Source organism: Aulostomus chinensis, chromosome 3 (genome assembly GCF_037954235.1).
Source record: "Aulostomus chinensis isolate RoL2024-O1b breed Wild chromosome 3, RoL_Achi_v1.0, whole genome shotgun sequence".
Classification (NCBI taxonomy): domain Eukaryota; kingdom Metazoa; phylum Chordata; class Actinopteri; order Syngnathiformes; family Aulostomidae; genus Aulostomus; species Aulostomus chinensis.
In genome coordinates this window covers 14,922,278-14,944,538 of record NC_141322.1, presented here as the reverse complement: position 1 = coordinate 14,944,538, position 22,261 = coordinate 14,922,278, and the positions used below count along the sequence as shown (strand labels likewise).

The following is a 22,261-nucleotide window of genomic DNA, read 5'->3' as shown; positions in this document are numbered from 1 at the left end:
CTTGATACCGACATTTTAAATAAATGACCGATACGGCAGATCGATAATTTAATTAATCTCTGACAGTGCAATCATAAACAAGTCACAGTTGATTTAGTTGATTAGAAAAAAAAGCTTCCACAATTACTTAAATGCGACTGTGCATTACTGAATTCTTTTAACTTTCCACCCATCAAACAAGAGAAGAATTAGAATCACTTTTCGGCGACTAATAGCACAACATTCTCGTTCATCACGCGAGTGAAAAGCCCTCGGACGTGCTGCAGATGCATGATCAGGAGGTCTCTACACTCTTTGCCATCTCGGTGGTGAGCTCAGCAACTATTAAGGCTGCAGCATTTCAAGAAATTTCCCAGAGCCCATAGGGCAAACTTACTTTGTCCATCTAACAGTCCAACACTCAAAAGACTTGCCATCTTTAAGGACCCGAAAACCAGCAAACCCTTGTGTTTGTAAAGGAGGCTGGGTGTTCTTGGCAGGTATTGGACTTTTCTTCCTGTGTCGGTAGTCGTCTGATGGGCGATTATATATTTGTATAAACCTATTTTGTTTGGTTCTCTTCTTCTTTGCTCATCATCTGTTGTTTATGATGAGACAACGTACAGGCTTTTCCAGATGTTGTGGAAATATGATTTAAATGTTTTATGCCAGGCAGTTAGTTAGCATGAACAATACTTTAAATGTAGGGGGGAAAATAACACGACATGCCATGTCAGACTTGGTCAATATTTCCTTTCAGTGAAATCAGTTGAAAAAAATCCAATATTGTGCATCCTTAGGTCGAAAAGAAGCAAATGTTTGACCATTTTGGTTGGAAAAAAAAGAGTGAAACAATAAATTCTAAACGTCACTTGCTTGCAGTCTTGAGAAAACACACAATTTTCTCTTGTTTTGTTGCATTAAGGGGAGATTATGAGTGCTGCCAAAAGCCAGCATGTTTTTTGTAAATGGGTTTTAATGTCTTTATCTGGTTTTTATGTGTATATTATCTGCACGTGCTCATATCCATGTGTCTTCTGGCTGGCATGTGGACTAATCTGTCACAAGGGGTCTATGGCTGCCCGTCAGGCCGACAGGACTTTGACGTGTTCACCAGAGAGCATCAGTCCAGCACGTGGACACTTCCTCTGAATCCACGGCACTGCAGATTTCCTGCCACTCCGCTGCACATGTTGCCAGGGGACTTAGTGTGGAGCCCATATATGAAATAGGATTATCAGTAACCACACTCTCTGATTAAATCAAGTGGATAGCCTACAAACACCACATTAAAGCTCACACACTATCAGCCTCTTAGCCTCAATACGATTTCCCCTCCTTCGCCGCTGTAGGGGCCAAGATGGTGCCGAAGTGCAGAAATTGGTTTGACTCACTTAATATTTGATTGCACTTCAAATGAGCCTTCAATCTGTTGCACAGATTGATTCAGTCGTTAGGAATATTCATATTTTAGCCAGTTTATGTGGTCAATCTGACCTTTAACTATCCATCCAGGGTTATTTGAAGACCTGTCTCACGCTGATGGTCATGATGTCATCCGTCATTTATTCATAAAAGGTCTTTGAATCCCTCTGAGTTTTCATATCCAAAAGGCTGCCAGCAAAGGTCTTTTGTCATTGCTTTGATTCCTGTGCAGCGCGCGTTGTTAAGAGGTGCCGGGAGACGTGTGATGTATCAAAGCCTTTTAATCACCGATTTTATTCTCAGAATAGAGAAAGTTGCACCAAATTGGTCACAGGACACAAAACATCAAAGCCATCCAATCATAAGGAGGTCATTAATACGACAGACCCCATCAGCAGCAGCCAGAATCCACGAATAATCAACACCAGCACCACATGCTTAGTTTGGCATCGATCAGATGAAAGGTTGTTAAGATAATGGAGGAAATAAAACATCCCCCCCTTTTTTTTTGATGATGATGAACGCGCTGTATTTGTCAAGTTATAGAAAACAAAGTAGGATATATTGAAGTAATGGTGATCGAGGCCACTTTATATATTCAATAGAATAAAGGAAGGCCTTAGGAAGAGGCTCTGCTTTGTTCTTTAACTGCAAAAATTCAGTAGTCTCTAATAATAATAATAATAATAATAATAATAGAGCTCTGTAGACTTTCAAAATAGTTGAGTCAGATTTCTGTAAGTAGACATCATATCAATTTGAAATTTGCCAGTAATGTCAAGAAAACCTCGCCCCCCCCCCCCCCCCCCCAAAAATCTTAGGGACGCACTGATATTGGCTATGCATCAGTAGCGGCTGGTGTTTTCCTTGCTCACTACCATCAGTTGTTGGCAAATATGGCAGCATCCACTGTTTATCTGTTGATGTTTGGAAAAGTTATAGTCAAGGTTGTTTGTAAAATGTGTTGGCTCGAGTTTTGTCCTCAAAGATATTGTGATTAAAAATAGTGCAGAGCTATTAAATCAAGTTTTTTTTTCACAATAAGAGCAGAACACATTTTTCTGTTTCAGATTGGTGGTAGAAATAATAATAATTAAAAAAAAAAAAAGCTTTAAATGCTATCCTTGGATCTCCCTCACACCCCTAGACCTGCAGGACCTAGTTAGAGCTTTGACTGAATAATCACCTTTCTCTTCCTGACGTAATTGATCCAATTATAGAGCAATGATTGATTAATAGGTAGACTAACTTATGGAGGGCAAGTCATTAAAAACTCTATTAAAGATGCCATTAGGCTTTAATTAACGACATGAAACGGCAGCAGCGAGGGCACAAGCCCATGCAAACATCACACGTGGGTCATTGTAGTTCAAAAATAGGTAACAAAAATTGCTACAAAGTCACAACAAAAGGTTTGTGCCAAATGTCGAGGGAATATCTGAGACACAGGTTCCCCTGTGGAGTGAAAAATGTGTCCCCAATTAGCTTTCTCATGGCAGACATTTGGACTTGGCTCCGGTGATGTGCCTGATGTGGGTTACTGGGCCAATTAATGGAATGGGGCTGTTGTTCCTGTTCGTGCGCTGTTCCCGCCAGCACAAGTCCAAATGTCTGCTGTGAAAAAAAGGCCTACTGAAGAATCCCTCCAGCTCTCAGTAGCTCTCGCAGTGCATTGTATATAAATCTTACTGCAATCCTTCACTCCCGTAGAGATCAGGATTCGGCGGAGGAAAATCTTGCCAAGTTCTGTTGAAACTCAAATCAAGACTATTATGTAAAATTGCCTGCATCGTGTTCCCAGAGCTGCTTGATCCATGTTGGCTCGGTAAGAAACGTTTGTCTGTCGTATTTCAAACGCTGTATTCCCAAAGATTTCAAGGCTTTTCCAGTTTAAATCTGCTGATACATAGCTAGATTGGTTTCTGATGTGGGTTTCTTTTTACAAGCAATGTCTGACCTGTGAACCCCCAAACTTGCCATGGAGATTCTTTTATTCTTTTTTTTTTTTTTTTTTTTTTGCTTCCCAGGAAGTTGTTAAAGGAAATGAGTTGGCGTGTAATATGTGGAATGCATCTGCGGTGGCCAGACAGTGCTGACAGTCACACATTAAGGCACGCGTGAAGGAACGCTCTCAAGACATGAGTACATGTATGTGATCACAGGCTGCAAAACATGTTGCAGCATGTGTGTGTTAGTGTACACACATTAAAGTCAGCAAATGGTGCAGTGACGTGACATAAGCAATTATCTGGTGTGGTCAAAGGGTCAGTCAGCTGGTTGTTTCTCACACTGAAGACTCCAAAAATGCTTTTAAAACTGGAAGAAAAGAACATTTCTTGAAGCTGTTTTGTTTGTTTTGGATTTCTCAAACAGTTTTGTAATTCTTTATGCAGCGAAGTTGAAGGATCAGCGAGTTTTCATCCTGAAGCATTTATTGGTCGGGATATTTAAAAATGACTCCATAACACAAAATATCAACCTGAATTTAGACAAGCAGCGGCTTCTGTGGTCCTCATAGTTTTCATGCTCAACTGACTCAGAAATGTATTGGGGCAAGCCAGTTCCACAAGTCTCCACTCAACACACACACACACACACACATTTTAAAGTTGTTTGTCTGTGTGTTATGCTCGATCACACTTAAAGAAAGAGGTTTATTGACGCTGCTATGATGAATAGTTCCTGTAAATGTGGATCATCTGAAGACAATGTGGGAATTATCTTATGTCTGCAAGCCCAGCCCGACCTCAAAAACCACCAAACTGGTTTCACCAACTGCCGGAAAGAAGATTGTCAGAGATATTCTGATTTTTTGTCAGTTCTTTCTCTTTCAGTATGTACACTTGTCCCCCTGCCTTTTCCTGTGTGACTGATATCCTGCAACTTGATCTTAAGGAATTACGCAAAACAACCATGAAAATGACCGCGACCGCTTAATGCTGCATGGTGGCGTCATGACATCTGTTACAATTACATGCTGGTACCACAGAAACAACTCGCCAGTCAGGATCATTTCTTGGAGGAGACTGGAAATACCCAGTACGGCAATGTAGCGTCAGATTAATGTTTTATAGTTCAGACCACTTTGTTTTATCATTATTCACTTTGATAGCAACTTGGTGAAGTGACTGTTGGGAAATAAAGTTATATGAGATTTTTGGAAAAACGTCTGTATTAACTGCTATAAATGGGACAAGAACAGGGTCTGAACACCTGTCTCCTCCTGCAAATCTCCATCAATGACCTCCACAATGTGGTGTTGCGAGGTGGTGGTCATCTGTCTGATCGCTGTCCTGTTCTCGCCCTTTTTACCTCCTTTAAACTTCCTTCTTCTGCCTAATGAATCAGTGTCAGGGCTGCGGGAGCAAGACCAGGTCATTATCTGTGTGTGTGTCTGTGGGTGTTGTGGTATGGATGAAGCAGGAAGAGGAAGTTGTGCCGCTAGAGAGATGATAGATGGATGTCAGAATAGGGGATGTAATTGGAGGAGCATCCAGACGGATGGATGATTGAATTGATGGAATAAAAGAAAGGAGGAGGACTAAACTGACTGCAACCTGCCTGATAAATCTCTACATGCTGGTCTGGACACGTGTTCACCCACCTGTGAAAACACTGTTGATAGCATCTCTTCTGTTGAGAAGACCGCTGTCTCATTAGAGGCGAGAGCTGCTCACGATCAGGAATCACGTACTTATGTGGTTCATTGGCTTGCAGTGTTCTCATGCAAACTAGGAAGACAGACGCTGGGTTTGTGCGCGCGCACGCATGTGCACGTGCGTGTGTGTGTGTGCTTGCGCGCATCTGTGTAGACTTTCACTCTTTAACATCTGGGATCCAGTTGAGCAGCTGGTTCAGATTTGTTGAAGTTCTGCCCTCTTAGTTCTGCAGTTTTCTTTTACATCTTATTTTCAGCTTCATATGTTGTTTACTTTGTGCGTCTTCTTGAACTCTGTCTTTCTCTCCCTCCGCCCACATTTCTTTCGCCCAGAGCAGTGTGATGCTGTGTGGAGGCAGTAAAAGAGCGATGTGTCAGAATTTTTGAGCCAGTTACTTGAGCTTCTGGTGAACGCATTCATTCATGCCCTTGTTTCAGCACGATTGTCTGTTAGGTTGTTTTTTCAGATGTTTATCATCGATCACTCCCTGATCCTGACTGAATCCAAACACCTCCGCAGCACTAAAACCATCCGTGTGATTGACAGGCCGGTCTTCTTTACAGAGACAGGGGCAGAGAGGAACCCTGATTGCGCTCTTTGAAACTGATTACTTGTCACCTCCCCAGCTTGACATTATTCCGCCTGCATCTTTGACTTGCGTCTCTGTGGAATTCACAGCAACCAATGGAAAACATTCCCATCTGCCGTGTCAGCAGCCCTGCACTTCCTTGGAGCCATCATTCCCGCCCCCTCAAACTCTCTCTCGCAAACACACTCACAGACAGACCTCTTTTCAACATGGGTGCTGGGATGGATTGCCCATCTGATTCAAGCAGATGAAGCAGAACAGCTGAGGCACAGTCACTCCTCGGTAATATGTCTTGAGGCAGGAAGGAGGGATGACTGTGCTCAGGATACCGTGGCTTCGGTATGTGCATGTAGAGTCATGGCGGGAATTACGGCGTGTGCACATGTCCCTCCCTGTAGAGAAGACAGATGTAGCGAGCTGAACAGGGAAATTCTGTAAGAGAGATTTAGGCCCGGAGAGAGGAGAGATTAAGGCTCAACTCTATAGGAAACAGGCAGAACTAAAAGTTTCCTGGTAAATGCCACTGGCAGTTTACTTTGGACAAAAGAGCAAGAAACTGGAGCAGAGCACCGGTGGTTAAACTGCCGCTACACACATTTAATCCCACAGCTGTGAAAGTAATTGCATCAAATAGTACAATAGTACGAGTTAATCTTAACGCTAAGATACAAATAGATAAAAATGTCTAAAAATACATACCAACAGTTCCTCCAATGAGAATGATACAAGATGGTAATACGTGCACTAACTGAGCTGCTGTTACTGTACTTGAGGATTTCTATCACATGTGCCGAAATCAGAATTAACAGTTTCTATTCATTTATCCGACGCGTGGTAATGGCAACAAGACCAATGAAGTTCCACGGCGTTAATGGCTTACACCACAGAGAGCTGCAGGGACGACAGATACTTCTGTCCTTGAACGTTAGCATCAACATTTTTACACTTCGAGAAACGAAGCTGAGTCGAACAAAATTTCATGGCTCGTATATTTCAGCAAGATTTTTGTCACAAATGAGCACCGTGTTATTGTTTTGAGCCTTAAATGCAATTGATATCAGTAAAAAGTTAAAAAAAAAACAACAACTATACAATGATCTAACCACACTGCAGGCATATCACCTCAACATCACCATCTCTTCTCAGCATGATGACATGCACCTACTTTGGAAACTTCCATAGTCTCATTTACTCGCCATTTAGCAGCCGCCGTTTTTAGGACTCACTCCTTCACACCGCTCTGTTCGCTTTAAGTACTTTTAATTTTCAAGCAACACATGTAATTCAGCTTGAAGGGTTTCAGCATTTTGTCATCGTTTGGGACTGAGGTATTCAGCTTGTCTCAGATCTTGTCTCAGTCCTCCATAAAAATACCAGCTATTTCAAAGATGCTGCTCTATTCGTTAAACAGAGGCCATGAACTAACTCAACTCATAGTACTTCTTTCTAGAATTTTAAACCTTTAATACCTAGAATAAAATAACCCAAAATAAAATGTTGTACCTCGTAAACTGTCAAATAGCCTGAGAATAATTGCAAAGGAACATCTGGGGCTCAGACTGTGATGTTCCTCACTGTTGCTCAGATTCCTTCCTGCGCTGTTTTATAAGGTCAGTCGTGACTGCACAGTGTCTGTGCATGGACATGTGCTTTTGGATTGTAACTTCATACATGTTCCAGACGGCAGCTCTCCCTGTCCTGCATGTTTTCTTTCTCTAGCTGTCTCACTGTGCGGGGGTCTTGTGGAAGACCACCCCTTGTGTTAATGTAAACCTGCCTCTTCATTCTCTCCACTTTTCACTCCTCAGTCTCACTTTTCTCCCACCACACCGACGCCGCTTTAAAGTCATGCATTTAACACTTCTCACTTGAAGGAGAATCATATGAACGTTGCACGTTGCGATCACGTTTGAGTGCACATGCAGAGTTCACATGGTCGTTCTGTTCTGATATGTGTTTTAACACACGTGTGCTGGACTGCTGTCATGTTCATGGAGGACACTTGGTCACAAATTACATTACATTCTATACTGGAAATGATACCTCAACTCTCCCCTCAATTAAGTGGGATTCCAGTGAGCATGTGCAGCCTGAATGGAACAGGGCCATAATTCCTGTTATCAGTTCCATTACCCTGTAATGACATCTCAAAATGGCTGCTGTGAAAAGGTCCTACTGCCATATCAGGCCAACAGAAACAGAACATTTCCAATGAATGGCTGTTCTAGAGTTCATTACATGTACAAATGTTTATGCCAAACTCAATTTGTCCGTTCTGTGAGCTCAGTGTCCTGTGATTCCCAGATTGTCAATGTGGCCCCCTCAGCAGATTCCATTTCCTTCAACACAACACAGAGAGGTGTGTGTGTGTGTGTGTGTGTGTGTGTGTGTGTGTGTGTGTGTGTGTGTGTGTGTGTGTGTGTGTGTGTGTGTGTGTGTGTGAGTGCGCGCGCACGAGCGAGAGAAAAAGGTTTATTGAACAACCATTTGTTGAAACATTTGCAACTTTTTGAAATTGTACTGAGGAGGTCTTCTGGTGATGATCAACGGATCAGTGCCTCAGATAAAAGTGTCTGACTGGATAGTTAAAAGGCTTGAAACTTGCATGATGTTGTTATCGTTGCAGTCAAACAACTACTACTGCTGTCACTGCACACAGCTGTTACAAATATTACACAATAACTGACTGATCTCACAGCTTCATCCATGATCAGGTTGGTGACACACACACAATATAAAATAGATCATTAGGACTGGACAAAACCCTGCGAGGGGCTGGTGACCCACCTCTCACCCAATGTCAGCAGGGGTAGGCTCTCTAGCCACCACCAACCCCCCCATAAGCTCAATGGATACGTGTTATAGAAGCTGAATGGATGGATGGACTTGGTATATTGAAATACACAGGTGGCTCAGCAGGTAAAGATATGATCATAGGTAACGCCAGCCTTCTACCTTCCTGAGTTTTTGACACAGACAAGTCGTTCTCTGATAAATGAAAGCTCACATCGCTGCTTTCGTTTCCTTTTTAGCACATCTGATTGTTTGTCAGCAGGAGGTTTATTTTCCTGATGTTTGGTCAGCACAGCCAGAGGTAACAGGAGGGAAGCAGGCTGCTGTAAAACCTGGCGCTCTGGTGAAAACGAGTGTCTCTCCTCTCACGACAACACAATCACGCGCACACATCTGCCTATGAATAGACATCATATCTCACAACACATCTTAACTTCTGCTGCTGCAGCTCACAGTGGGAGGACAAACACTCCCACAGTGTCACACTCACAGCTTCACCTTGTTCACTCACCCAAGCCGTGACATTCACAGTCAAAGCTTAAAAGACTGTTTTCTGGTGTAGAGTTCTGCTTTTGGCATCAATGATGGGGTAAAACAATCCAGCTATATATCTGTGTGTGTCCCTTTTAAAAACAAGGGAAAAAAAACACGAACACACCCTTACGTCTGGATTTTGTCTTCAGTGCAGAAGGGTGGAATCAGCATTCAAATTCATTCATTCATTCATGCATTTGTTCCTGCTCAATTTACTCTGCCGTCGTCACGGGCTCAGCGCCAAGATGCTGACAGTGAAACCAGGAACACCCAGGCTGCAACATGTCCACCTTTATCAGAGGAAACTACAAAACCAGGCAACAAATGATTAATCTGTTTAAATGAGATTTATTAGAACTCAACAGCGATAAGATGATGTACAGGAAGTGAGTTGCCTGAACAGAAGCAAGCAACAGAAGCGAGGGATCCTTTAGGGCGTGGCTTCCTTGTGATTGACAAGTCACAACCATGGTGAGCTGTGTGTCAGTCACGACCACGACTGGCTCTCCTTCAGCTCAAGCCAAATGTTTACGTACAGATGCTGCAAGCCAGAATGTCGAACTTGAGCCTTCAAAGCTTCAAAGGAGTCGACAGTCACTAATCAGGAGTCAGGAGTCCACCATGGGTGGAGTTGTCCCGTCTTCCAGTATTTTTTCTGTTCAACTCTTGAGGTCAAAATTAACATAAATAAAATAAGAGGATCTCTCATTCAGATCTAAGAAACAGTAATGAAAACGTCCATACCAGAATTTTGTCGAGACAATTTGAAGTAAAAAAATAGTAAAAATGATTTAAAGCCCGACATGAGTAGTAACTTCCTGTGAACATGTCCTGCTCAGAGAAGGGGTCTGCTGTCTTTTCCAGGTGTGTGTGTGTGTGTGTGTGTGTGTGTGTGTGTGTGTGTGTGTTTGTTTCGATGTAGGTTGTGTAAATGAAGTGTACTCAATTTTCCATTTACTTATGAACTTGTGTATACCAGCGTGTGTGTATGTGTGTGCGTTTTTGAGGGCTAAAACAAGTCTGTCCTTATCTGTAGCAGACATTCTTCAGTATAGAGGTCATGCTCTCTGTGCTGTGTTCATAGGAACAGTGGCTCCTTGTGCTTAGTGAAGCTGCAGGAATGTAGATTTTAACTTTAAACCTTTTAATTGTCCTTCTGTACTCAACTGCTGTTGTCTGGATTATAATCTCTTCATTCATGCGTTGTTGTTTTAAGCACTGGGTGGACACAAGTGGCAGTGACTCTTGTTATCTTTTGACAGTCGTATAAAAGGGAGACGCTCTTCCTCTGATGTATTTCGTGGAATAACCTCTAACAGGTGTTTAGCAGGGGCGACTCGAATGTGATATGTTGTATCTGACGACTGTGATGAATTTGTCTTCCAGGAAAGTCCACCTTAACATGCTGTGTCCTGAAAAGCCTGTTTTGGTTTGGTTTTTAGGTGAAAGCAAAGAGGCTGAAATATCCTTCAGGACAATATGCACTTTCATTCTTATTCTAGTTTTGCTTTCTGGTTTTCAGCTGCAGGCGTGTGGGGGTTGTGATTCAGAGCTGGCTTAGTCATTGAGTTGTTGCATCACTGTATGGTGAGAATATCAACTTGTTTTACAGTATAAAACAAGTTGATATTTTTCCCCTTTTTCTGCTGTAAACTGTGGGCTTCTCCCACTTTCAAGAGCATGTTTGGTAGGAGGTAAACGTTCCTGAGCGAGGCACCAAACCAGGCTGTGGTAAATGCGCTTTCATTCTGATTCTATAATTTCGCTTCCTGAATTGTCCTCCAACCCAGTTCTCCACTCTAGCATCCCTCACTATCATCTGGTGGATGTTAGGGGGGATGCTAAGAGGACAGAAGGGAAGGAGTCCTAGGAACAAGTGCTTCTATGGTCTTCCTCCCCTATGTTTCTCATGCAGGCTGCGTGTCTGCATGTCGGCTGCTGCTCATTCCCCTCCGGAAGCTCAGCCAAGGTTAAAGAGGTTGGAGATGGGATGAGAATTCCTTTTCTCTTCTCTGGCCTTTTGGGCCTCCTGCTGCTGTCAGTCTGCTGTGCTCCATGAGGATGCAGTGTCTTCCCGTGTTGCTCGTTGTTTAATGGCGTCCATGCAACAACCCTTTCTTGTAAACTCTTGGGCTGTTTCAGGTGACCTTTATTCTCTGGTTCTCACACACACAACCACTCTGTGTCTGTCTTTCCATTCGACTGCCCATTCATCTGTTTTCAGGCTATTTTCCTAACCCCCTATGTGGGGTGGAGTATGTGAGCCCCACATTCCTCTGAATGCAGCTTGATCGAACTCGCCCTTCAGAACTTAAGTGGTTCAACTTTAACCAGGACACTGCTTCACTTCGCAGAGGGCACGAGGATTTGACAAAGGCCGCATCATGAAAAACTCCACTTTACATGGAATAAATATCAAAAACAGCAGGATGGAAGGAGGCTGCTGCTGTGTGTGTGTGTGTTTTGTGTGTTAATATTGGAAGTTTTTTGGAGCAGATCATTATTAATCTTAGTTTTTGACCTTCTTTCCCTCATACACACATAATGGCACACTGGTGATGTAACCGCTGCATTTCACCAAGTCAGCAGAAATGGCTTCCTCAATGAGTTCTCCCACTTTTACTCTCTGCCCTCCTCTCTTGGCAAAAAGGGAAAGAAACTGTTACATTTTCCGAGGAAAAGCAGTTCCACCTGGCTTGAGTTGCGCTTACAATACATTTGAGAGAAATGATTTCTGCTGGTTTGCACTCCAAAGCCTCCAGCACACTTCCTGTTGGCTTGTCGCTGGAATGTACACTGGAATTATGTAATGACATTTCCACATCCCAGACAACTCTACCAGAAATATTTATAAGTGTATTGTGTTTATAGAAAGTGCTGCACAGAGAGGCTGTTTGGGAGTAATGGTAACGCAGACGCGTCACATTTAGACTAATGTTGGGCTGCATCGAGGCCAGCAGACGTGGTCTTTTAGCTCTCTTATCTTGGGTTTATGGTCATGTTTTGTTGAATTGTGTAGCAAAGTTTGTAACTCCATTATTAATAGCTTTAATTATATATTAATGCGTTTACACAGTCGATATTTCCCAGAGTTGGAACTCCTTAGCTGTGAGTTAGCGTGAAAGTATGGTTCAAGTACATTTACACAGTACAAGACACTTGAATGTGAACACGTGTTGGCTTTTACTGTTTTATATCATCAGAAAAAAAATCTTCAACTGGATTATTTGATCAGAATAGAAGATTATTAAAGTAGGATTAAGGATTATTTGAGTGCTTAATCCACATGTCCTGTTACTGAGCACTAGTGCATTTGCTGTGTTGAGTTAAGTCTTTGATGGTTTTTATTTGGGTGCCAGTTAATTTCATGTGAATGTTTTATGGTTGTCTGTTTTTATTTTGTTTGTTTTCATTTCAATTTGTGTTTCCGTCTCTGCTCTTCCTGATAAAATAAAGGTTGAATACATTCGGATCTTAGAATCGAATTGTTTAGATAAAACAAAGAACTCATCAATTTACATTCTGGGCAACTGTACCTGTTGTTTCTGACCATTTTACTTTGTCCAAAACATGGCTGACAGGTCTTTTGAGTAGTTAGTTGAAGCCACTGTGAACATTTGAAGTACAAAACGCTGACGACTGGTCAGAATTTAAAGCAGAATTATGTAGTCATGTATTGTTGAGCAGCTGATACGAGTGGTAAAACACAATGCGGATGCATGTAGACCTGTTAATTTGAAAATTAGGGGAGTACTGCATTATTGTAACTTCATTTTAAGTGAAACTAATGGGACTCAATGGGACAGACAGGAATGTAAACATGGCAAAAGAAGTTCAGAGACTTGAAGTCCATCCTTCATGCTTATGATGTGAGCATTGCTCTCTTGACCTTTGTGTTAAAATGGAGATGTTAGTGTTACGCTGACTGAGAAAACAGCAGGCGAGAATCTTAATTTTCCTCCTTTTCTCCTCGTCTTCTTCCTTCTTCTCTCGTTTCCTACACTGAGAATTCCGAGCCAGCGTCTAATTCCTCAAAGCAGTAGAACAAGCCAGCGGGAGTTCATTGCTCAAGTCTGACAGAAACGTATGGAGCAAATCAGTGCACCTTCAAATATATGTTGAAATACTGAAGCTCTGTAGTGCTGGACAAGTGGCGTGAACAACATCATACGTTTACTGTTAAGGAATAGTTTTTCACCTAATAATCTTGTTCAAATTGTGAGTTACCTCATAGCAAGAAATGTTTGTGGTTTGCTGTTGATATCAACACATTACTGTGTTTAACACAGTGAAGGAAAGCCACAAGACACGTGGCACAAATAAGAGTTGTTCTTTAGTCAGAATGATGTTTGGTCTCCCTGTCTCATTAGCCATCAGCACAGTCAATGTTTGTGCGTGATGAGTGTGATGTTTGTTGTGTGTTGGGGGTAGAGAGAAGGCATCTTTGTTATAGCCACATAAGATTCTAGTGTTTGGCTTCGCTTGCTGATGGTGTGAAAGGAAGTCTGTTTGGTCAAGTGTGTGTGTGTGTGTGTGTGTGTGTGAGGATCATTAACTGGAGTCTTTAGTGGTCTAGAGATCGTGCACTTAGTTACTGACTGCACAAATTCAAGCACAAGAAAACAGAGTTCTAGGCTTAATTAGGGGTATTCACAAATGAATCTCTTGTTCTGATTCTCTTTGTCTTCTTGTAATCTCATACACACTCTCTCTCACACACACACAAATACACACACATACACAAACACAGACAGACTCAGCTCAGCTCAGCGCCAGCAGCTAATAAAGGAGGGTTATAGACAGACAAACAGACAGACAGATTGTCGGTTGGACAGAACAAAGAAAGAGGAGGGAATCGGAAATTTCTTGAGGGAGATGAGCGTCGTCGCGGAAAATCAGACAAAGCACTCGGACGATATCAATTAAAATTAACGAGAATTCATAGAAAACCATTTGACGATCATGCTGCTCATTGTAAAAGCTGTAGATGGGTGTTTGTAAAGGGGCTAAAACTACTTTTAGTGGCAGGACTGTCTGAATGTGGTTCAGAGAGGAAGAACAAAGAAATAAGGGATGGGCTACAGTCACTCCCCCTCCAAAAATCCACCTGCGTCTCCTTACAGTCAACAGACAAAGCAAAATCATCCAACCAGCTAATCAATAATAACAGCCAACAGAGTGCTTACTATTTAGTTTCCCCTTTGGCGCTGATTTTCCAACAAAAGTTATTTTCCTTTTACCTAATTTTAACTTACACAATGGATTTAAGACAAGAATATAAAAAAAAACATACATTTACTGTGTCAGTGTTGCTGCACAAATGACACGAGCAGATAAACAACCAGCATCTCTGTGCTGCAACTGTCCTTGATGAAGAGCACATATGGAGTGAGACGGAGTGAGCTGGTAAGAGTGACAGGGAGATGTTCAAGGACAGATACATCAGACAAAGAGGAAATTGGTCCAAAAAAAAAAAATAACAGGGAGTAATGATGATGCCTGTTGCCATGGAGATTGGGGTCAATGAATGGTTGCTATGGAGCTCTCTATTTGGAATTCTGGGAAGGGGACATTTCGATGTGTGTGTGTGTGTGTGTGTTTGTGTGCGTGTGTGTGCAGTCTGAACTTGTGGGTGGAGGATGATGAAAGCGTATACATTATAGATGAGAAAACATAAATTGACTTGTTGAGTTTGTACAATGATGACAAGATTGCTGAGAAGCACCGACCGTGGATCCTCGTGTTAACACGGCCCTCCAAAAAAGTAACACACTTTTGATATGTGATTTATTTTTTGTTTGGCTTGATAGGTTTTAACTGGTTTTGATGGATGTTTGAGTTTATGAAAGCATTGTTATGTTTCCTTTCTTTTTTTCGTGGTGTCAGTATATCAGTCTGTCCAGAAAATCGCAATACTACAGTAGCAAAATCAGCCAACACCTGTGGAACACACAGGAGCTTGCATTCTCACGAATTTGTGCATTATTGTTGCAAAAAATTCGTCCGTTTTGCCGCAAAATGTTGAAAAACTTTGCATTTTCCGTTGACGCGGGAGCCGCTGTTTTGTAGATGTGCCACCAATTTTAGGTCAGTACCAAATGTTTTACAACTGAGAAAATAAAACAAACTGAGAACTAAGATACTCTCAGCTCTCTCTATGACGGCAGGTGTGCCAGTTTTCATAGGAAGTTACAAGATGTGATTCTTTAGGTAGGCTAGTATTTAGAATGGGGTGTTGCCTTTTTATGTGATTTGTTTTTCCAGTTACTGCAGTTTCCCCACAAAAACATCCTGCAAATTATTTCACAATTTTTACAAAAAGTCATTTCAAAATTTAGTATTTTTGACTGCAACAATCACCAAAAAAAACCCCAAACTCCTCCTGCAGGCACTGATATACACAGTCCTCCCTGTTCATAAACTGCACTTGGAGTCATAATCCACGCCCGGTGGTTTGTAATCTGTTTTAATGGTTCTTCAGTTTATGCCCACCTGTTTATAAACCATGCTCATGATTATGTAATCCATGCCCATGTTTTTATGAAGCGCACACACAGATTTGCACGTCTCATTTACTATGAAAATCACCTGAGTTATTAATGAATTGGGACACAGATAATGGCACTTTATTATTATTGATCCCCAAACTGTGTGCAAATCCGGTGTCCCACAGTAGTCAGATACCAGTGTGTAAACACCTCTGATCGCTGGCTACTGACATGTTCACGAGCAGCTACGAACAACCCGTGATGGCTCCGTTAGGTGTGCATGCATGTGTTTAAGACAACTTCAAGCCATAATTACAACAGTAAAACATGGACGCTGACGTTTGACACATAAAAACATTGTAAATAAACCTTTTAGCTGTTCAAGCCTGGGCTGCAAATAACAATTAAACTGCAGATTATTTAATGATGTTTCCACCAATTAATCATTGAGGGTATAAAATATCATGAAAATTTGGTGTTTTTGAAAAGTACTCCTCACTATCTCCCAGAGCCAGTCCAACAGTTGAGACACCAAATACTTTTCCTCCCTTTGTTTAAGAATCTGGAACCTGCAAGTGTTTTAAATTTTCAATGAATCGATAATCAAAATAGTTTTCTCTTTCATTTTTTTAATTAATCAATTAGCTGTGGCAGCTCTGTTCCGCACACACAGCCCTGTGACTCAGGAACCTCTTCTTGTGAATGGACCTACATTTGTTAGATGCAGTGTTTTAATGTTGCTTTATTCTTGCAGCCCCAGCAAGCTGAGAGTCTCCCAACGGAGCCGTGTATTTACTAGGTTTATGGGTCAGTGTGTACCTCGCCTGTCGTGTTCTACGTCTGATTCATTTGTTTATTTGTGATTGTCTGTGTGCGTGTGTGTGTGTGTGTATTAGTGTGTGTGTTTAGGCCTCACACGAGAGTGGATTTGCGTTCTATCCACCTGATGTCAGTTGAAAATGAGGTCATCGCCATGTGATTTGCTGAGTCACAAATACAAACAGATTACAAATTCAGGGATTATACAAACAATTGTTGACAATCCAGTGATCCGTCTTTGCAATACATCAATAAACAATAAATATGTGGATGTATTACTTCATATAGTGACCTTAAATCAAAACTTATCAAGACTACGCATGCGCAGACACACTGAAGCGTACAGAGCTGAGAGGGTGCAGTTTCAAAGCCAACCTTTTCCAAAGCTGCTTCTTCATTGCAGCGATCTACAACATGACATTTGTATCTTGTCTCTTTTTACTCAAGGCGAAAACCGTTGAATAGATGTGTATCACGTCATTTCAGTGAACGTCTCTGGTGATTGTAGTTAGTTGCATGTGAGTATTTTTGCCATTGGGTCTCAGCCCGTCTGGTATCAGAGGCCCTGTTGTTCCTGCTGCCGCTGCTGTCCCTCTGGTCCTGGAAGTGATGCTGATGTGGACGTGATGCCGTGTGACACATCAGCTCTGGAAGACATGTTTGTGGGCTGGAGGATATGCTGTGTGTGTGTGTGTGTGTGTGTGTGTGTGTGTGTGTGTGTGTGTGTGTGTGTGTGTGTGTGTGTGTGTTGGGAAGCGGTAGCCACGCAATCTTCATGCTAGAGTACACACACAGCGTGGGGACCAGAATAGACTCTTTGGATGGTTGTTGGGGCTGATGGGTGTACACGTGGAGCTTGTGCACGTGAGGTTCCCCTCCCCCATCACTGATGATGTACAGTATGTTACCACTGGCAACAAGGAGCAGTGCTGCACACTCCCTCCCAACTGGGATGGTTGGCTACATCATCACCATCAGAAAAGCTTTAGGATGTTTCTCTCTCTCTCTCTCTCTCTCTCTCTCTCTCTCTCTCTGTCTCTCTCTCTCTCTCTCTCTCCCTGTCTCTCTCACACACACGCACACACAAACAATCAAATTTTTAAGTAGACAAGTATCTGCATGTCTTCTTCGTTCTCTCATGCTTGCATCGTCATTCAGCCCTAGTGTCTTGCAGCATTACCCAAAATCCTCTTTGAGAATCAGTCTTTTCACTTTAATCTCATAACTCTCTGGAGTACTCAGTTATAGCTGAGATGTGTGTGTGTGTGTGTGTGTGGGGGGGGGGGGGGGGCGCCACCAGCGGACATGTACAGTCTCACTCAGCAAACACTTATGTTTGCCTCAATGAAGCTGCTTTAACCTTGGCAGGACTCACAACCTTCTTGGTGTTTTTACAAAGTCCTACATAATTCCCCTCGCACACTAACACACACAACCTGCTACACAAAGCGCTAGTGATGCACTCATCCCATTATGTGAAGCCTGCACTGAGCTTGAGTCTGTGCTGGTGTCGTTTATGCATCCTTGTCTTCAGATGTCAGTGTTTATTGACGGTGTGTCCTGCCCGAGACATGACATGCTTGTAATGAGCTTATCCGCGACATTCAGCAGCTGTTTGACACTGACTTGGTATGGTTTGGTGCAGATTGACTTAATGGATAACATGATACTGATGGTGGGTTTGACTCGCCCGCTTGTGTGTGCAGTGTTGTATTTCTAATTGACATGCAGCAAAAGATTATAAACTCCAAGCCGGTTTAAGGGATAGCTATGCATGCCAGTTCCAATGTGTTAGTAAATTCTGTCATATTCCACACCCCTCGCCAGTTTTTAATCTGTCCACTGCTGGATCCGTATAATGTAACTTGTGCAGTTGTGTATTGTGTCGCCTACTAACATGGAGGCGGTGGTTTGGTTCCCTGTGTTGCCTCCAGCTTGGTCGGGTGTCTGCACATACACAATTGGCTGTGTCTGTGAGTGGGAAGCTGGATGACTGTGTACGTGTCCTGGTCACTGCAGTGGAACTGCCGGTGTACAATTGGGGAGGAAAATGAGGGGGAAGAGCCAACTACTAACGAAGAGCTGCCCAGGAAACTGCAAAATTCAACCAGGCTTTCAAAATTAGGAGGGTCAACATAACACCGCTTCTTCGTAGAATCTGATGTCAGCTAAAGTTTGAAGTGTGAGTAGTTTAGCAATTTCTAGCATGACAATCACAAGAATACAATTACAGCAAGAACAGCATTGATCTTTAGATGAAATGGGGCCCAGATCCATTACTGAACCCAGAAATTACTGAACAGAATTCATCCAGGAGACACAAACCCGACCTGCACTAATACTCCACTTTTACTTTCATATTAAGCTGCAATGACAGTCATGTGATGGGATTTTGCACCATAAGATAATAATCACTTCCACTGCTCGCCCCTCTGTACCAATCATTCTTTTTTTTACCATAGCTGCTAAAGCTAGCGGTGCTGATTTGCTATCATCTGTGACTTCTGGATGAGACCTCTTCTCTGTAAATAAAGGTTGACTAGTGAAAATCTCTGAGTTATTGCTGCAACAATTCTTCAACACGATCTCAGAACTTCCTTCTTTGTTGAAGATTTCTTTCATGTTTTAAACTCCAAAAATGTTACATATGGTACCTTCAAAAAAAATCCATGAACTAGTAAATAAAGTCCACTTGTGTTAAGCTTTTCTACCTTGAATGATAATGATGATGACGTGGACAGGAGGAGTAGCAGATAAAACTGCTTCGACACAGACCCCCCCCCCCAAACACACACACACACACACACACACACACACATAGACACATGCTGCTGTTGGATAAAACAAAATCTTACACAGCTATCCTCATGCCACCTGATACTTCCAGCTCTCTTACTGTCTTTGAAACAAAGCACCTTCTGTGGAGACCACACACACACACACACACACACACACACACACACACACACACACACACACAAACACACACAAACACACACATACTTGTTGTGTTAGTGTTGTATTGTGGTAAAGCAAATGCAGTCTGTATAAACAGTGTGATTTTTCTGGTTGAGTGCAAGTGCAAGGAAGGCGCAAGTCCAGAATTAGCCATGCATCTGCAAGCATTTGAAGAAACAAAAATGTTCAGGGACAGAAAGGAATCCTGGGAATGTTGTTCTGTGGAGCAGGTGGTAACGCCGCTGCTGACTGACATCCCATGTCATTGTGAACTTCCCCCGTCAAGCAGAGGCAGACCTGGATTTGACCTTTATGAAATCAACTAGTTTGTGGGTGTTGTTTCTCCTTCCGCTCCACGAAGCATTGCTCTGACTGTACTGGAGATCAGCAGGGTTTCGTGGACTGTAAGAAAGCTGAAGAGGAGGGTAGGATTGTGAATTTATGGTGAGATCATCATCCCCCAGGGTTCCAGTGTTCTGGTCGACGTGTTCCAGCACATGCAGGGCGTGACAGGGATCCTTGGATGAATCGGAGCCAGTAAGGTCCAGATGATGTTGTTACGAAGGCATTATAAATAAATTGTACTTGTGAAGATATTCTGTGCTATTTTCTCACTTTCCTTTGGCATCATTAGTTCGGAGGCAGTGGAGGGAGCTGCTCTGTGTGTGAGGAGTAAGAAATTCATTTTGACATGCCAGTTGTGAGGGTACAAACCATGAAGGTGTTGCCTATAGCAACTAACCCTATAAGTGGACGAGAGTGTGTGGAATTAGATTAAGCGATAAATAATTCCACCTAATTCTGGACTGCCTTATTGTGGTTATTGTTTTTATTAAGTGGCTGGTATGTGAAAGCTCCTGCTCTCTTGTTTTGCTTTATAGATAATTCAGTGACTGTATGTCTGCATGATGTCATCCATTGATTTTGCAGCTTGACCACGGCCACTAATCTTCCAGAGTGATGCCCGCGTCGATCTGATCATCAGGATTAATGTTCAAGTCTGTGAGACTGTGATGTGCAGCGACTGATTGCACTTTAATTTGATGTCGGGATAAAACACTGCAAATGCTTCGGTGCTGGCAAAAAATCACCAGCCTAATGTGACTTTACTGCTCTGCAACTGAAGCTGAAAGCAAATATCCTTTGAAAATCAGATGATCAAATATGTAGTTATTTATCAGACATTGTGAAATTGTGGCTTACTTTGAGTTAGAATCTGAGTCTGGTGTTTCTCTGACTGACTGAGTTTGTTCTTGTTTCAGGGCCGGCATCGATGATGTGGAGACAGATGTGGTGGAGATCGAGGCAAAGCTCGACAAGGTACCAACAGCCACCAACCAAGATCCACTATTTACTTGCAGACTAACTCTATTAAAACTACACTTAATGAAAAAAAATCCCATACAAGTAATAAATTAAAGTATGTAGCTATTTGATATGTTCTGAATGAAACAGTCAGATGTATTGATCTATTGATTGAAATGATTTACCATTCTTTTACTGAAAGCTCACGTTTGCATTTACGCTGCGACGATTTATGTAACCTCATACATTCGTACGAACACAAAAGCCAAAAAAAAGCTGCCCAACTTGCTGCCACTGATTCAAATTGAACTCCATTCAGAAAATGGGCATCTTAAAAATTGTTTTTTTTTCATCACACATACCAATTGGGACCGTGATGTCTTTACGTGCTGCATTCGCTCACAGCAAGCTCTAAGATGGAAGTGGCAGTCGTTCAGACACAGTTCCCTGGGACGGCTGTGATACTCACATGGTCTCCATTGCCGCTCACATTGAATGACTTTCTTTCAGTTTCATCATTTGAACAGCCTCCAGAAAATATGCAGACCCAGACATCACTGTGTTTTCTGCCGGGTCCTCTGATAGGAAATATGGTTATTATGATCATAGATGAAACTGCATGAAGAGTGTTTCTTGGAGGTGCATCAGACCCAACGCACTTTTTAACCTGAGTTATCGACTTTAAATGGATCGATGTCAGTCAGTTGCAAACCACATGTTGATACTGTAGCTGTTGCCTGTTTCTGTATCATCCTCTTTCCTCGTATCTGTCTCTCACTCATTCCTTTGTTGAAACGTCAAAGCTATTTTAACCAGCAAAATCAGACGTGTTTTTACATCCAGTTGGTTCACGCAAAGCTAAATGACGCACAGCACGCCGAGCAAAGCCTGATTTATGTCAGAGAGGCAGCTTTATATCCTGTAGCATGGAAGCATCACCCAAGGCTGTTCTCTGGTGTCTGAGCATGTGATGTCTTAGTGTGACCTGTTTAACCGCTACATACATTACACTGACAGCACAATCATCAGTTGTTAGTCTTGTTTGCAAGATACAGAAGGAGGCAATTCTGGCTCATTTGCTCTGCCACTTGCTTTTTAAACCCACTGTATATGATTATGCACAAAGAGACGCAGATCAAAGACAGGTTATTAGATATCCTGAATATATCAAAGACTAAATGTAAAGTCTTTGGCATTGTTTTTTTTTTTTAAATGACCACTAAGACAAAGTGTCATATTTATTGTTATGAAGATCACATGTTCAGATCGCACATAATTGTTTGCCTGAGGTAATCTGAACAATAGGAATACATATCCTAGCAGATGAATGTCAGACCTTATTACTCAAACATACATCTCTAAGAATAGAGGACCTGCAGGAATGGATGGCTAATTGTCTCTTGGGAGTCTAGCAGCTGAGGCAGGAGCTCTTTAGATAAACTAATAGAGTTTCAAGAGAGCAAGAGGGAGCATTCACTAGATGAGATCATGCTAATGGGCTTAAGTGGAGACCACACCTTCTTTCTACCTCCATCTTCAGCTTGTTAAGTTTTTCAGATTTTCCTATTTTGTGGAGGTCCAAACACTATCTGTTATCACTAGCGTGTGCAGCTGGTGGATAATAAGAATGAACAAATGATATTCACAACTAGAAAGTGATGAAAGAGGCTGTTTAGATGAGTCCCTTTCACAATCACACACATTTACTGATT

At 42.2% G+C, this 22,261-nt stretch overlaps 1 protein-coding gene across 1 annotated transcript in view; it reads left to right on the top strand.

The window, feature by feature from the left end:
* Positions 1 to 22,261, top strand: part of LOC147267811 (arf-GAP with coiled-coil, ANK repeat and PH domain-containing protein 3-like) — a 58,628-nt gene that overhangs the window by 5,934 nt on the left and 30,433 nt on the right. The window contains exon 2 of the mRNA XM_086198888.1: positions 20,507 to 20,564. Coding sequence (XP_086055014.1) covers positions 20,507 to 20,564 — 58 coding nt within the window. The remainder of the gene's footprint in view (positions 1 to 20,506; positions 20,565 to 22,261) is intronic.